The 18,285-nt window shown below is 37.4% G+C and overlaps 1 protein-coding gene across 1 annotated transcript in view; it reads left to right on the top strand.

Annotated features, from left to right (window-relative positions):
- The window catches only part of RUNDC3B (RUN domain containing 3B), a 41,922-nt gene that overhangs the window by 20,282 nt on the left and 3,355 nt on the right, over nt 1–18,285 (top strand). The window contains exons 7-10 of the mRNA XM_042888379.1: nt 561–726; nt 3,698–3,855; nt 16,430–16,576; nt 16,939–17,054. Coding sequence (XP_042744313.1) covers nt 561–726; nt 3,698–3,855; nt 16,430–16,576; nt 16,939–17,054 — 587 coding nt within the window. The remainder of the gene's footprint in view (nt 1–560; nt 727–3,697; nt 3,856–16,429; nt 16,577–16,938; nt 17,055–18,285) is intronic.

The raw sequence follows: 18,285 nt of genomic DNA, 5'->3' as shown, positions 1-18,285 counted from the left end.
AGACAGATGTCTGAATTCTGTGGCACGTGTTGATTCTGGATGGTGGGGAGATTTTAACACTGAAGCTGCATGCTATTGAGGGATATTCTTATGTTCTGTGAAATAACTGGCACATGGTTTTCACAGTAACCACAACTCATTTAAATTTATCATTTTGAACATAACCACTTATGTATTTTCTGCATTTTTACTTTTAGTACAGTTTGTGTTCAGATACTACTGTTTGCCCTGAAATCATGAAGGAAAGGTTAAGTCATTGCTTCCTTAGGCAGCGTATTGTATTACATTAATCCTTTATATTCCAGGAGAGTATCCTGCATACATTTGTCTGACTTACCTAAGACACTGGTCTGAGACTCAACTAATATGATAAGTAAATTTTGTAAAGCATTCAGGTGACTTTACAAATAAAGGTTAAAACAGAAGTTGTGCTTGGTTTTTCCCCATTGTTAGTGGTTTACAGAGCTTCAGATATCTTTAGCAACTGTGGTGTTTTAATTTCAAGTTGAATTTGCATTTTAACATAGGTTTTCACTTGGCTAATAAGTATGATTCTTTAGTTCTGACAGCATCAGCAGTGATGAAGAAGAGCTGAGAACACTGGGCAGTAGTGGCAGTGAAGGCAGTACTCCAGAGAACATTGGTTCTGTCATCGTGGATGAACACAGTTGGTACAACAAATGCAAAAGGGTAGAACAGAAGTACCGCCTCGCGTTGGAACAGAAGGTAAGAGATTCGTTTTCTGTGGGGGAGATGGAGCCAAATCTGATCACCAGACAACTGGTAACATAGCCATTTAAGCAAAGGCTGAAAAATAATGTTAAATATTATTTAGCTCCTTGTAGGTGGTCTTAAGTGTAATGTCATTGCTCAGCAGTTTGAGGGAAGGGAGGTCTGGGGAGAGGGAAGAAAAGAGTAACAATTCAGGGACCAGCTTCTAACGTAGAGGCTTTGGCGGCTTCTTTTTCCAGTCTTACAGGTAATGTATCTCAGTAAGTGTTGTGAGTTTGAAGTGAACTTGATTGCTCGCGGGGTTTCCCTCTTCTTCAGAAGTTCACCATATATGTTTGTTAATGCTCATCATATCCTAGCTGAAGATTTTTATTATGGTAGTAACCTTAAACAATTAGTTCAACAGTAAACAAAATGATTGGCAAAGTAATCTGCCCCAGAATGAAATGCATAATTATCTTCTCAGTAATACTGGGATAAATTTTCAAATGTTTGTAGTTTTAAGACCTGCTTCAAGCTGCAATGAGAAAGGAAAGAATGTGTTCTGTATTTGATTTGAGTAGCTTATGTGACATACTGAGTGTTGCTACAGAAAGCAAAGGTAGGTTCTCCCTCCATCCCTCAGAAAACTCTTAAGTTATAGGTGAAGTGGAATTGCAATTATGGACACACTTTCTCAGTATGGTTAGCATTTCAGTACATTTAAAAAGCAAAATGTTTGTCGGTGGATTATAGTAGCATATTGAAATTATAGATACAAATGGTGTATTAGCTAACAGCATAAAGGAGAATAATTCATCGTCAACAAAGAAATAGTGGAAAGGAAAAGAAAGGGAAAAGTAAAATGAAAATTGAAAGAGAAGACAATGTTAGACAAATGGTTAATGTTTTTAAGTAACTTTGTGGTTTTAGTATTTTTTTTTCTTCGTGTCACAATTTGGTTTTCTTCAAACACTCAACACAGTAAACATATGAAATCTGAAACTATATAGGGATGCCTGGAGGTGTAATTATTTCCATTAGTTTAGGGAATTACAAAATTGCCTCTCTGCCTTTCTAGTTTCTACTGTTCTGGAGAGGAAAAAAAAAAAAGGAAAAAAGAGGATCAGAAGATATCTAGAATAAATCTTCTAGCAATTGAGAACTCAGTATGTTAACTGTGGTAATCTCTGATCAAAGTCAGGGAATACACATGGCTAATGTGCTTAATAAAGTAACTATTTCAAAGGCCAGATCCCAGCTCCAATTCAGTCACATACGTATTTAAATTATGTTTGGCCATGGTCTTGGCCTGAGGCAGCTAGCATTCTCACACATAACTTCAGGTCACCACTTGTGAACTAGTGTTTGCCAGTGATCATTCCCAACAAACAGTCTGACTTCAGACATGGTCATTTGGAACTTGAGTTTTAGTATAGCTGTAGCCATGCTGACACAGTGTGCCTGAGAAGGAATGCTGCATATGTTCAGATTATTAGGATAAATGTAGCTATGGATTGCTTAAGGTCAGTGCTAATACAAAATGGGCAGAATTAGAGTTGGGTTACTATAATGCATGTGAGAGAACCTAGTTAAAGTTTTTCTGAGTAAAAGTGAGTAAGTCAGACTTACTGTGAGATGGTAGATGTGGGCAGTACCTTTTAAAGCCATAAGAAGAACAAAAACAGATTAAAACGCTGATGCGCTTACACTCTGTAATACTCTCTTGGCCAACCTGTATCAGCTGAAGAACTTTCTGAAGCTGGTATGGTTTGTTTAATAACCTGGGATGTATCGAGTATCCCCTTGATCCCACACAAGTTTTTAGCATTAAAACTTCTTTTCTTTTGGCAGGGTGCTCTGCATGTCTACCATCTGTTGTGTGAAAAGCCACCTCCTTTTCCATCCATTGATTTTGGCTTAGTAGCTTCATTTGATGGTGTGTAGCTCTTGTATTTCAAAAAATGAACAGTCAGTTCCTTCCTGCCCTCTCCATGCCACCCTGGAAATGGGATGAGTTTGTCTTTTCCAAGTTGTCTTTTGTCCAGATTAATGAGTCATATTTTACACATTTGTTAATTATGTGGAAAGTCTCCCTTCCAAAATAGCTGTTCCCATTTGTGTAGTAAGCTCATAAATTCTTTGTGTGCTGTTTATACTGGAGTTTTATATACTTTCACTGGTGGGGTGACACATCTCAGGTCATTATTGATGCAGGTATTTACTGTTAATGTTACTGTGTTACTGCTGCTTCACATCTAAAATCTTCATTAAATGTTTGTTTGACATTTCTGCGAGGCAGGGAACTTAAGTATGTCTTAGTGTACCTGTAAATACATTCAAAGCACTACTTACTTGGAGTATGACTAGAACTGCCCCAAATCTTTCGTATTACCAGCTGGAAAACTGATATAAATGCATGTTGCACCTATACATAGCCAATATTCCTAGAAGTGACCTTTGCCAGTTTTCCTACCTTATGCTTTCATGCAGATGGGTCTTCACTTTGATTACTTTCTTCTCTGTTATTTTAACATACAGTGTGACATTGCAGCTTTCTATCCCAAGAATGAGGCTTTCAGAGCAACTGGATTTTCTATAATAATTTGGGATCCCTTTCATTAAATGTACAGATATACGGATAAAGTGTAGATATTCTTTTTTCTCTTCTTTTTTTTTGTTGAGTCCTGTTTTTTTTTTTTCTTGTGCTAGTGATGGCTCTGTGCATTTTTCATGCATATGCAAGTTTTATGTTTGTGGCATTACTGTCTTACTGATTCACCCACCATTCTTGAAACATGGGTAAGAACTTGATTCTCTCAGTATTGATTAAGAAATGTCCTACGAATCTTAAGTCAATTTACTGATCAGAGTAAAATTTATACAGTTCTGTTTATTTATTTTAAACCAGAAAAACATGAACATACATAAGGAAAACTTCTCTGCTTGAATGTTCTTTAAAGCTTTCTAACACTTCTATTTCCAGGGTTATCTTGAGGAGCTGGTACGACTCAGAGAAAACCAGCTATCTGAATCTGTCTCACAGAATAAACTGCTCCTACAAAGAATTGAAGATATGGATCTAGCCCATAAAATGGAGAAGGAACAGCTGGAATATATCATTATGGAACTGCAAGACCAGTTGTAAGTTAGTATAATGGAAAAACATTGTGAAAGCAGAATTAGTAAATGTATTTAATTCAAATTTAAGTATACAGTACGAAGAACTTCTGATCCTGTGGAAATGAGTCAAACTTAAAGAAATTAATGTATCTCAGCTTTTATTTTTCTTCTGACAATTCTTATACTCAGCATTGCCTCCCTTGAAAAAATGTGTTTGTGTAAGTCTGAATAACTGTGAACTTTTTTCTGCAAATCTAAAATTGATTAGACTAAACTTTCTTACATTTTTGACACATTTTTCTGAAATGTTCTTCATATTTCATTAATTCCAGCTTTTTGGCTACTCTTTTAAAAAAATGACATTATTAGAAATAACTTCCTTTTGAATATTGGTTTTAAAAAGTTAAGCAGGGAACAGGGAGGCAGGAGAGGGCAAAGAACTACTTATTTTCTTTCTTTATATGGGTTCTATTTTATCTGAGTAGGTCTTGCACACGGTAGAAGTTCATCTGGTAATCCTAAAAATATTCTTAATTGATGAGTTACTCGCATTTAATGCAATGCAAAAGACTCAAATAACAAAACAAGTCTTAAAACGTTTTAATAGTAAAGGTAACTCTTAATATGTTAAGTGTTCAAGTGTCTTGCACCCCTTAGGTAGTACATCCTGACAGCCCTGTCTTGTTTCTGATAGTTGACAACTCACAATACACTTCTTTGACCTGCCTGAGTACGTCTGAGCGTCAGGCAGAAGTGTTACTGGGAGGGAGAAGTGAGCTCACTTCAACCCACTTTATTTGCAAGTTTTGAATGCTTCTTTTTAGCTGGGCTGTATGCAATTGGACTGTTGTATAGACATCAATCTTTGGGCTTTAATTTTGGTTGCTGGCTTTTGTATGTAAAGGCTTAAATTGTGGAGCAGCTTCTGTTGTATCTTGACACTGTGTTGTTGTATAGCTGTTTTGAGATGCTGTAGTCAGGAGCCTGGACTACACTGGATATCTGGGGGGGAGCTTTTTTGCACTGTTATCACCATGAGTGTTGAGTGCCTGTCAGATGAACCCTTCTTAAACTGTGTTAGGAACTGATGGCTCCTTATGTGGGAGAGGAAAGGGGGAAGGAACAGTAGCTGGTTTCTAATGGTGAAAAACAGTCCTAATTAACATCTTGTAATTGTTCTTCTATACTTGTATTTTGTTTGCTTTATGTTTATTTTATTCTATTCTTGACCAAGGATGAAGTGCTGACCTTGCAGCAAAGTATCTTCTTTCGCTAATGTATCTGGACTAATGCATGAGTTTTAGCCGTTGTTTTTTATGGTCTGGCTGTTTTAGAACAGCAATGATGGAATTTCATTCCTAGTCTTTTGCTCTCCTACCATTTGTAGCCTTTTGAAGTCATGAATGTATTCTGTAGTCTCTAGATTCTTTACCAGCAGCCTAGAGCAAGTTTGGGATTGTGGTTCTGTCAGAGGCACATAACATTAATGTTTGTAAAACATTGGGGATCTGATTTAGGATTGTTTTCTGTGTAATTGAATTTATTGTAAATAAACATTCTATATTTTCTTTTTAATGTCGCTATTCTATTCCACTGGCTGTTAAAGTAGAAGATTCTACTATGGATTTTTTCTTGAGCATTTATTGATATTTCCAAACTGCTGTTTTAAAGGCATGCAAGTCTAAATGTTTTACATACATTTTCAACAAACTAATGGATTTGGGCAGCCTCTGAGGTTCTGTTTAAGTCTGCTTCTGAAAAATAAAAGGAAGGGGGTACTTTCTTGGCAGTGTGGGTTCTTATTGTTGCTGACCTGGGAATGAGATGATGCTGGTGGTCAGCAAGGCCTCAGCTTATAAATTAAATTACCTACAGAAAAGCTCTTCCATATTTATGCTTAATAAGGGAAAGTGGAATATATATGGGAAGGGGAGACTGAAGCAACTTAGAAATCATTTCTGTCTCAACAGCCACTGTGAGAAAATTAAGAATACTGAAACCTGTAGAACATTGACATTGACTCAGAAGTTTGAGGATTCAAACTAAGATAAACAAATTTTAATCTAATTAAAAGCTACTTTATGATGATTTTTGGAAAACAGTGAATCTGAAAATTTCTCTTGTTATTCATGGGAGGAAAAAAAAAAAAGTATCTCACTTAACCAGATTTCTTAACAATATGCCCAGCCATCCAGGGATTGACCATCTCCCTTTGCTGGCAATTGTTTGATGGCAAATCAGGTTAGAACAGTGGAGCTGCATTAGGCCACCTAATTGTCAGTCAGACCTATTTAAACAAATCTATACCTGATCAAGAACAGCTTCATCTTTTACCACACTCTCTGCAGATTAAGAGATTGCCAAGTGATTGTCAACTGTAATAAGGGCAGTGAGGTATATATATATTCTGGCTTTCATTTGCTTTCTTGAGAAATGGTTGCTGTTGCTGTTGCAGTAAGGGGGATTAATTTTATGATTCTGTCACTTCTAAAAGTTTCCAAAGCATGGGACAAATGTGATTTTGAAGATATCAACTGTCAAATGTAAATACACATTTCTAGCTGTGGTTTGGGATTCATTAGAGCTTAATTTGGTTGTACCTGTGACCCAGCTGCCTCTTAGTGCCGAAGCTGCAATCTGTACTTCTGCATCACACTGTTGGGTTGGTTTGCTGTTCATTTAATGGCCCAGTAAACAGTACTCTGCTTGCACATGGTGATTGCTTATATCAATTTGAAACAACCCCATTCTGCCATTACCTGGCACTTCTTGCAGTTCATCATTAGAAAACAGTGCTTTTGGCTCTGGTCTTCTATAAAAATAGCGTCTTTTTTTACAATTGAGGTGGAGCAGTTCTTAAAGCCAGTGCTTAAAAGTAACAACTCACAGGAGGACAGCCAAGAGAAGCCTCTGAGCAATGGAATGTCTAACTGAAGAAAACATTTTTATTTTCCTAACATTCAAAATGCAGTGGCAGAGAGATTGATTCATCAGGAAATTGGATTCTGGAATAATCAAAATTGCAAAGGAGACCTCTGATATCCTGTGAAGAAGTCTTGGATGCATCTTGGAGCAGTGATCTCCAGACTTGTTTGGATTGCACACCCCATCAGTCACAGGACTGACTGGGCAATTCTGGAACTGTTTGCACACAGCAACCTTTCTTCTAGCTTACACTCTACCTTTATCTGCAGCAAGATTTCCCAGCTGATCTGAGCTGCTTTATAGGTTTAAGTTGATTCTGTATCTGAAGTTGATATTTATACGTTAAGCATTGATATGTAATTACAAAAGGGATTTCATCAATTTACTGAACAGTGACTCATCTCCTGGGTAGTGACTCATCAATGTTATAAAAGCTAATCACTTTAACAGAGAAAATCTTTTAAAATAGAATCCTAAGGAAAACAGAAAGCGTTATATATGAAGGCAAAAACCTCAACTTAAAGGATGTATTTCTTTTTCTTCTACGGTGATTTTTGTTCAAATGATGAGAGATTTGTGTACTGTTTACTAACATGGATTTTCTCATAATAGATTTATCAGATGTTCAGGCTGCTGTGCCTGGTGTAAGACCCCTTTTCAGTATTTGCTAATTTACACATACTGAAAACGTATTCCTCAGTTTGCACTGAGTTACTCTTTTTTTTTTTTATTTGGCTCTGTTTCTTCCACTACCACTGTCTTGTTCAAGTGCTTTGTAGAGAGGACAACACTGAAGGAAACTCTTTTGTGGTGATTGTTGTTCTATCTTTGATTATGGCACAAATAAGAAATTAAATTGTAGGATCACTCGCATTTCATATTATGCAATTACACAGACAAACTTAATATGTTTTAGCAGATCTTAAAGTTAGGTGTCCTTAATTTTTCTAGCTGTTACTTAGGAATTATTCAGTCTTTCAAGGCCCAGATAATGTCTGTACTCCATTTGTAATATTTTAATATACTAGACTATAATATAGATCCAGCAACGCAGGTCCTACCTGGATGATAATATATGTATCTATGTAAGATAGTAAACCACAGTTTAGTTGCAATCCTGAAAGGCTATTTGCAACAGTGAAAGCCTTTAATTACAGCGAATACTCTGTACCCTTCTGTGGTACACAGCCTACCACACTGCTGTTTTCCAGGCATTAACTTGTAGAGTACTCTTAACCATTTCCAAAGACAATTAATGCCACGTATAATTGAAAACTTGCTTATGATGGTTGTGTCTGTGCTTTTCATCAGTTGGTCAACATTGTTTGTGTTGGAGAGCATCAGGAAAGCTGCCGCAAGTGTTTGGCCCAGGGCAGGGATGGGAGGGTCACGCGTGAAGGCACAAGGCTGTAGAGATGTGGGCTCTACCTCTGCTGTCAAGACCAAAGCAGATGGAAGCTTGTCCAAGGAAATAGAAGCAGAAGAGTCTGAGCAAAGGTTTGGAAATTTAACCTGTGGCTTGTGTCCCCTTGTGAGTAGAACTTAAAACATGCCATGCCTGGCTCTGTAATCCTCCCTGAAAAGCTAAATCTTCTTGAGAAATAGGAAAGCCTGACTCTTCTTTAGGCCTCTTACCTTCATTTTTAGATAGTCCTCTTGTAAAGCTTTTCTGCTTTATGAGAAACTGATTTCCTCAACTTCATAAGTACAGTAAATCCAATTTGTTACAGCTGCTTTATTTTCTCACTGAAAGGAACTGGGAGATTAGAATTTAATGTTTGATCTCCTTGCTGACTTTCTTTCCTAGAATATCAAAGTTGAGTGCTAATCCTTTGCTTTTAACCTTCCACGAGTCCTTACCATCAGACCATAGTTCCTGTTACCCGCTTCCATGTGTAGTGCGTCCCGTATGTTGTCTGTCTCCCGCAGGTTTGCAGCATCACTTCTCAAACCTCAGTATTGCAGTCTGCTCTGTTTTCAGATCCTCGTTTACTCAGCTTGTACTCTTTTTTTTTTTAATAACTTCTTTGAAACACAGCTTATATAAAAAAAATATTTCGTATTTCAACAGATGATGCAACTCTTATTTTTGCAGCGTGTTTTGGTTTGGTTTTGTGGAATTGTTTGTTTTAAAGTTTGGTGCGTTACTGTACGCCTGCTCTGCTTCACAAAGGTGCGGGTAGGGAGCAGGCAGGTCCTGTTTGGAGTGAGGTGGGAACCAGAAGACAGGGAGTTTCCTTTTGGCTTGAAAGTGTAGGTAGGAAAAGGTCAGCTGGGTGTGGTGCACGGGCAGACTCCTGCAATTCACAGCACAGAGAGGAGACAAAGCAAAGAACAGAGTCACAGCCAAGCCTCGGAGGACAGAGGATGTGCTATTCTTAGTGCCCAGAGGGATTGCGTGGGGCTCTTGCGCAGCAGGAAGACAGAAGTTTCTGGGTTGATATATACAGAAGATAGAGTGGGCTTTATTTTTAAATCTCCATATTTTAACATCTGATTCTGAACTTCTGGGTTTGAAAAAGATTTATATTAAAATACTTAAAAAAAATTGAAGGCTTTTTATATTATTGGTATCGTTAAGCTTTGTTGGTTTATCTGTAGCAAATGCTGACTGATTCCAAAGTGAAAAATATCCATTTTAGTAAGGATAGCCTCCTATGGCTGCACTTCTGTGGGTAAAGGCATTGTAATTAAAGTGGCGTGGCAGGAAAGCTGTAAGTTAGCAAGGCATTTGCACTTCACACATTCCAAATTCCTGAATTTTTACCCAGTGTAGAATTCTAAGTTTGTGAGCAGGGGGAAGTAAGGCCTTCCAAATTATTAATGAATGGTGTTGAACCTCTCAGGGTCACAGGGCAAATCTTTTACTACAGATCCATATTCCTGGTAGGAGAGCATATTGTGCAGATTGTGGATTTTTTTTTCTTTGTTAATGTTACCTGAACTGTAGCCGGTAATGCTGTAGAAGAACCTGTACAAGAAATATCAATATTTTCATGTTTTAATTCCCTTCCAAATACAACTCCAAAGAATTATCCAAACTAGGGGTCTAGAGTACATGAATGTGAGACTTTGATTTTATAAAAGGCTTCAAATAATTTGATACTCGCAGTGTGCACAAACAGGATAGGTAGCATCAGCTAAAAACGGGCTAAACCAATTTAATGTGTAACCATTAGTCCTTAAGTATGATAACAGGGACTGAATTTGATCTCTGTGTGCTTTACCCATTTATACAAATAATCTTGCATTACTGTTTGCTTCTGAGATTCCAATTTTTCTTGCTTCATTTCTTAGCCCTCATTCATTTCCTAGGGGTTTGCTTCTAAAAACTGATAGGAAAAGTTAGTACTTTACAGTGCTTGTGCATTGCTGTGTAATTGCTGTGGACTTTGAAACTCCATCATGCTGTTGTTTTGGTTGTGGGTTTGTTTGTAGCTTGGTAGCCATTCGAGTACCTACCAGGAAGATCATGCTGGATTTGTTGTTAATATTATTTAGTTTTATTTTGTTTAAAAAATACGTACATTGAAAGTAAGTCAGTATCCATGTATTTGCTTATTTTCTTTTCAAAGGAATTCATCTGTGGATAGGTAGTTTGTCTTTATGTAACTGATGTGGAAAAATATATCCCTACAGTTCACTGAACAGCAAATTCCATTTGAGAGGTTATTTACAAAAGGCAAATTTCATAATCTGTCAAAAAAAATAGCTGTTTTCTAGGAGTCCTCCATTTCACAACACAGAAACGAGCTGGTAGTTGAAGAATGGAATTAAAAGCTCTCCTGAACTTTTTCAATAGTTTGGTTGCAATTCAAGTTCAGTACTTTTTTTTTTTTTTTTGCTTTCTGTCAGACAGTTGCTTGGGTTGTGCCTGTCCTCCTCCTCTAAAGGAGTCAGGCTGGGTTATTTGTGCAGCTGTGGTATTTGTACGAGCACACTCAAACTGAGGCACTGTTGTGTGTTTTGATCCATTCTGGATGATGTCTGGACTCTGAAATAACATTTCTGCTGTAATTAGATTAGAGGTCAAGAGCCAAGCTCAGGTAGTTCTCAATGTAAGTTTGTCAGAGGAGGCACTCCAAGGGTCAAGGAGATCAAAAGCTCTATGAAATCGCTGACAGTAATTTTCTTACTGGAGGATATATTTCAAGATCACAAGGAGATGAGAAGGGACTAAAAAGATTGGTGAAGAAGCATCGAGAGGATCTCTTCTGTGGCACAACTAGTGCTGTTGCTGTTAACACACAAAGATCTGTTGGCCAGTCAGAAGCAGGAAGAGAACTGGTGTGGTAGGACATGCCTGCTTTTTTTTCCACTGCAGCGGCTGCCATTAGAAAGTCTGCTGGGAACTAGCTGCTCTGGAGGCAGATTTGGGGAGTACTGTGTCTGTGCACAGGGCACACACCTAGGAGAGTTGATATTTTGCAGCATCAAAATCCACTGGTAAGTAACTCATTTTCATACCTGCTGATCTAATTTCTCAAAGTCCAACGACATACCAGTCCAGACATCTCGCTGTCGTGCTGCAGTACTGACAGTTTGAGAGTTCCCTTTTATTTTAGAGTTGCTCTTACAGATTTTGGTTATGTTCATGTATGCTATCAATTTGAGTTTGCATTCCATGTTTCCTGTCCTAAATAAAAGTTTTAAAGCTTGTTCTTTCTTATTCAAATGCTTTTATTTTTTAAGCTTTTATTTTCACTTTTACTTTTCACTACTCAGGTAGTTCTTGAACTGGAGCATTCATCTGATATAATTCCCTTTCTTAGGGAATTAGTCTGTTTCGTTTATTTCCTGTCTTCATCTGCTGGTAGGAGGGCAAATTGCCAACTGGACTGGCATTTTCTGGATTTGGAGAAATTAAACTTGCAGGTAAGAAATTACTGGTTTTTCTTAGGTATAACTGAAAACAGAACTGAGTTGTTTATTAAACAATAAAAAAAAAATCTATTTAATAAATAAATCTATTTAATAAATTTACAGTGAGGTGAATCCAAATTTGACGATCCAGGGAAAATCTTGCTGAAATGAGTCGAAAATTCTAGTTGGTGACCACGATGAGTCTTTTCTATATTACCTTGATTTACACTTGAGATTATTTCTTATTTGTGTTTAAATTACCAGGGGTAATACTGGTACAGATAGAAAGAAATCAAAGGTAAACACCTTTCTGTATCATTTCCATTTTGCACTTAGTCCTCTTCTCCCCCCCATGAATAAACAAATCAGGTTTTGTTTTAAGCTGCAGAGGTGTTAGATGTGTTAAGTGAGGGGAGTCATTTCATATCTTCTGGAGAAGGAGCTGCCAAAAGCAATGTTAGTGCAGGCAGAACCATTTGTGGCTTTAGCTGATGAGTTAAATGTATTTTAAATTTTTCTTTCAAAAAGAAACCCAAAAAGCTCTACCAACAGAAACAAACCTGACCATAGTGAGTGATCCATTCTTTCAGCTCCTGCGTGTTCTGATTTTATCAGAACAGCAGAACAGGTGGCATACAGTGGAGCATGGGTGTAGATGAACTGTAATTTGTTGACTGCATTTTATTATTGCATGTGTACCACTGATAATGATATTCTGCACATCCTTAGGAAATCATTTCAGAACTGTAAGATATGAAATAAACATCTCAAGATAATCAAAGTTGAGTAAATCAGTGAGTAAATATTCTGGAGAGCACCTTACTAAGGCACGACGTGTGAATACTGTTGGAGATGTTCATCAGGAGATTTCACTGATTGCTTTTCCCTACTCCTTAAACAAATAAAAAGTCAAAAGCACATAGAGGTGTTTGCTTCTCTAAGTAGAGAAGGTGCCAATGAGTGGATGGAGGAAAATAAGTTCACAAGCATTCACAGACGATAATTTTTTCATGGCCAAACTAGCTGATGTACCATAAATCAGTTTAAGCCCTCTGCTCTCTTAATAAATTCTCACGCATTCCCTCCCTACTGTACACCAAACTTTCTGCACTCCGTGGTCTCATCATGTCAATCCTCTGTTCAGCCACATCTCCCGTGCTGCCTTTCATTCGTTCAAGCAATCGTATGATCTGTTATTGATATGCACTGGAACAACTTTGTGGCTGAGCTGATTGTATTTAGAAGCCGTTGTTCATCACTTCTTTTTGACTTTCAGTGTTTCAATTTCCGGTCTGATGAAAAGGGGCTTAACAGCTTGTTATAAATGCTTGTTTGCTTGTTTGCTTGCTTACTCTAAAAATTGGTCCTATTTCCTTCTTTTTTAATGTCTTTAAACCCCTTTGTTTCCTTGTTCTTTTCCTCTTCCCTTTTTTGAACTTACCTACTTGTACTTCTCTGTTTAAATATCTTATCCAAACCATATCTTAAGTCATCACAGCTACAAAGTCACTAACAATAGAAGAGTATTGTATTGAATTTTAAGTTTGAATTTTGTTTAAAATCAGATCTGTATATTCAGTCTTCACTATTATTCTTATAATATTTTATGGATTTTGTTCCATGTAAGTGATGCTTATGAGTTATGATAAAATACTTCTTATAAAGCCTCTGCTTGGAAACTTGCTTTCTTAGTCTACAGGCATTCAAGGCACTCTGGTTTTCAGCTGGTGTGGGAGGTTAGCAACAGCTGGTGCTCCTTACCAGTGGCTCATTCTGTGCAGCAGAGGTGGTAGGGTAAAAGTTGCTGTACATACACAGTCCCAGTTCAGTGTCTTTTACTGCATTTACCTGCTTTCACTAGCATTCTATATAGAATATCAGATCGGCATCATTGTGTTTGTGAACTTTTGTTGCCTGTTTGCCACAGATTTGAAGTATTTCCCTGTCAAGATCCAAGGAGTTCCTTTGTGTGTGCGTGTAAATAACAGAAAATACTAAGTTTGCACTTTATTCTTGAATGTTTTGTGAAATATATAAATTTCTCTGATATTCCTATGAAATGTTTATTCTGATTTTTCCTCAGAAGGCTTTTATACACCAAACTTATGTTGCTATACTGTCAGATGTACAAGTTTCAATAACAATATCCTTTTTACTGCCCAGCTGTTCAGTCAGCATGCAGAGGAAAGCTCCCAGTCTTCATTGCAGTCATGGTGATTATTAAGAAAAGCTCTACTTCAGCCACTGAAGTATTGCAGCCCAGAGCTGATCAGCACTAGTTACAGTGCTTGCTTTTGGAGAAGCGGTGCTGCTGTAGACATTCAGTCTGCATTGCATAAATTGTCTTTTGAGGCCTGTTCCAGAATGGCTCATTTTACCAATAGGTAGGGTAGGGCAGTGCTCAGTGCTATTGTGTCATTTTTCACTTTGAGCATTTTGGCATTTGCATGCTTGTTTCCACTAAAACTTGATCGGATTTCCTTCCTTTTTAACTTGTGTGGTAAACGCTTTTGTGTCCATTTCTTCTCCTTTTTGAAAGCCTGTGTGATACCTCGTGATGGCTAAGCTTTAAGATAATGTAAGCTGTGCAGTTTAATGCTTTGACTCTTAGAAGTCTGGTTAATATGTGTGAATTGTAGGTGCCTTTCTTTATCTTTGGAGAACAACTGTTTGCAGGCTATTAACAAGGCTTTGCTGCAGCTAAATCTTACTGTGCTTTAAAAACGACTGTGAGAAGACAGACATCTAAATAACTTACAAGGTTGAAAGAATGGATGGGCTCTACTGGCACCTGCTATGAATACTTTCTCTTACTACTTATCGCCTTATTGCTTTTTTGTGAAAGCTACATACTGTGGTGAGGCTGATTTTGTATATTCAAAATTATTTTTACATGTAAAATAATGTAACAAAAGCAGAGAGAGTTCTGTATCCAACTTGCTGCCTATTTCTCTGCCATGCAGAAAGGATGAAATTACTGTAGCATGAAGGTTTGTGGGACAAGCCCCAGTATAGAAGCCCATGTAAAATACAGAAGCTCCGCTATTACCAACTTGCCTGCACATGTGTGCTTTGTTCTCCTTGCTCAGCATATTTATTTATTCAGAACTTAATGCTGCTGCTGAGTTGTGTGGTAATAACACAGAGGAGTTGCCCGGATGGGAATTCACAAGTACATGTTGCATGTGTGTGAGTTTTGTTAGTTACTGTGTGTGTAGCTGTTAATATAAACAGGATGTCTTCCTGAAAAGTAGGCAAGTCCTTCTGGGTGAGGAGGTCGTATAGACAGACCAGCTAGCAAACCTCGTCATCACTTGATTTGCTTTCCTCAAACCTTTAACAATCCCATGTAGCTCCAGGTACCCTGTGGGATTAGGGAAATACCCAGGGAAGTGAGTAGCACACAGGATGTTTGAGATTTTGGAGGGCAGCAGGCCATGGAAGTGGTTCTTCTATATATGCCTTAGACAGCAGAATGTGAGGGATGTCCCAAGGAGGAAAATGTATTGTTTACTTGAGTGAAGGCTGAGGGAATTCATCGTCTTGAGAAAAATTTCCTGAACATAGTGCTGTTTACTCTGTTCCTTGAACAGCTTCTCTTGCAAAATTGCTGTCTATCTGCCTCCTTTTTCGAATTCAGTAACTAAAGATTACTTGATGAACTTATTATTGTTTCACCTTGTTTTTAGGGGTATTTTGGCTCTTTGTGTAGGATTATGTCTCCTTACTGAATGATGTTCATGTCTATAAACAGTTCAAATACCACAGGAGTAAAAGCTCCATTGTAAAAATAAATATACTGATAGTAATACTCATGAATCCATTCAGTGTACACCTATGATCAACAGATCTTCAACTTGCTGCGCAGCTTGGTATTTCAGATACAACATCATATTTGGCTTTCAACTGAGTGCACTCAGTATGGAGATACTGTTACACAGGTTGTGTACTTTAGGGCACAGATACTCAAAGGTTGTTAAGCAGCTTTGTACTGTTGCCTGGTAATTTCCCAGTTTGGTGATTTATGGGTAAATAAGCAATATTACTTGTGTTTCTGAAGTTATGCTACTGCACAAGCATAGCTTGGAGGTTGCCTTATGCTACTGGAAAAAGGCTGGCATTGTCTTGAAGCCTGAAGAACTGTGTACTTTCCTTATTTCTGTGTGATTTTTAGCAGGTGATTTCTGATGTTAGTGTACTAGCTGCCTCATTTCCAAAACTTCAGGAAACTAATCTGCTTCGTGAGAATAAGAGGCAAAACTAATTTGAATTGTAAGGTACTTCTGTTAATGCCTTTTCAGTAATTTAGAAACAAAGTTCACTAAAAGCTGTAAGGTGGCACAAAGCAGAATTATTACATGTTGTATTTTACCTGGAAGCTTGTAACAAAGTCAGTATGTCTGGTGTTCTCTTCATTCTGCAGAAATATTTATTTGGGAGTGGGGAGAAGGCAGGTTGCATTTCAAATGCCCTAAAAATTGGAGTAAAGAACACAAAGTTCTGATCGTTGGGCTGCAAAGAAGGAATGGAAGGACCCTATAAATCATCTGTTCCAGCCATCCTGCCGTGGGGGGAAAAAGTTGGTCTGTTAATTACCATCTTCCCGGCAGAAAGCATTTTTAAAATGCTACTGCTTTCTTTTAATACTATTTCATACTTTTATTTAATACTGTTTTAATATTATTTGATCTTTTTCTGTTACTAAGTTGCTTCTGAAAACTGCAGTCTGTCATTTTATTTTTTAAGTAGAACCTTGACTTGGGCATTTAGTAGGTATGCTGAGATTTACTGTTTCCTATGTTTGCAGGACTGTGCTAAAGAATAATGACTTGAGATCAAGACAAGAATTGACTACTCACCTCACCAATCAGTGGCCTTCCCCAGGAGCTCTGGATGTCAATGCTGTTGCCTTGGACACTCTACTCTATAGGAAGCACAATCAGCAATGGGATGAGTAAGCTGAATTGTTTGACTTACCTTCAAAGAAACAGAGAAACTGAAAATGATACGTTTCCCTTAGCATACTCTTAACCATATCCTACAGGAATAGCAAGTTACGATGCGCAAGGATCAGCTAGCATAAAAATTGTTTCTCTCACCATAAAAATTTCCTTCCTTTGAATTAATTAAAAAAAACCACAAAAACCCACAAACAAAAAACCCCTTGCTTTAGAAAATAAAGTGTTTTAGAAAACACAGAAGAGTTATTAAGAAAAGAATGATTTTTGTCGTTATTTATTAAAAAAACTTCTAAAGAAATATTTCTGTTGAGATCATTAGGTGTGTTGGTATTAAAAATTATTATTTATTTTACAGGAAAAGTTTTCAAAGTTTGGACCAACTTTCAGCAGACGTCAGCCTTTCTCAAACCTCTCTGGATCCAGGTCACTCACAGGACGGAAAGCAGGATGGAATAAACTTGTTAAATGAAGGTATGAGATGCATCTTTGGTCTGGGACATTGGACTGCATATTTTCTCCATTATTATGCAATTTTTTTCAGTTTCTCTAAGGGCCATTGTTAACTTCCAAATACGTTTGCATTTATCAAGTCTGTTCCTTGACTCCCAATAATTATAGGACTTTGTGCTTTGTGCCAAGCTTCAAATGTGTTTCTTCTCCAACACAGAACCTGAGAAAGGCGTCTTCCTCCTTTAGCTAAATGGAATATTTAAAGTTACTTTTTCCCTTTTCTGGATTATCTCAGTGGTGATCCCATTCTGCTCCTCTTTCAAAAGAGAAAACTTAAAGGAACATGCTGTGGGCAGTGCTAATATAGAAATGCAATACACTGTCCCCTTCAAAATCTGTGTGTATACAAAGTTTACCTGCTCCATCTAGTGGGCAATTGTGAAAAGCAGAGAAATGCTTGGAGAAGTTGTGGAACAGCAGTATTTCGGGCACAGAAGTGAAATTGCTGTAAGAAATTTCCTGTATCTCACAAGATACCAAATTCATGCAGACATTTACTTGTTTGTAACTTCAAAATTCTTGACTTTAAAAATACTATGAATGCAAACTTCAGAACTTTTTAAAAACAGTGAGCAGAATTAAAGTCTGAATGTTTCAAGTAGTGTAGAAAAATAGAAGCAGCATGTCTGTAATGAAGAGTGTTCTTCTGCTGATTCACTTCCAACAGCTGAGTGTGGGGTTTTTGTTTTGTTTTCAGTGTTAATCTTTTGAAGTTTATACTTTCTTTTCCATCAATTGAGATGTAGTGACAACACAAGTATTGTCTTAAGTTTTGATTTCAGGACTCTGTCTTCAAAGGAGGCATGACGACCTACTTCTAAATGCGTGAGGTCCATCAGCACCAAAGCTTTAATATGGTTCCGTAAGACATGATATTTTACCAGCAGGATCGCATGCCCCCTGTGTACATCTCAGAGTGGCAATCTTTCACATTACTGTTGAACAAATTGTGTAGTCAGGTTTTATTTTCGCATGACGAGTTCAAGAACCATACCTAGAAAGTGTGAAGCTGCTCTTGGTTTATGTCCTCAAATAAATTAGAGTTCTTAAAATGTAATTTTAATGGGGATTTTTCTAAAAATGAAGACTTCCTAAGGAGTTATCGAGTTCATTCTTTAGGAAAGCTCTTTGGTCATTTGAGAAAAGCTCAGTAGAAGAGGGATCTAAAATCCGTTGGAAACTGCTAGTGAGA

This window comes from Lagopus leucura, unplaced genomic scaffold, assembly GCF_019238085.1.
Source record: "Lagopus leucura isolate 7727_CA_CO unplaced genomic scaffold, USGS_WTPT01 Super-Scaffold_100157, whole genome shotgun sequence".
Taxonomy (NCBI): Eukaryota; Metazoa; Chordata; class Aves; order Galliformes; family Phasianidae; genus Lagopus; species Lagopus leucura.
This window is presented reverse-complemented; position numbering and strand designations above follow the sequence as displayed.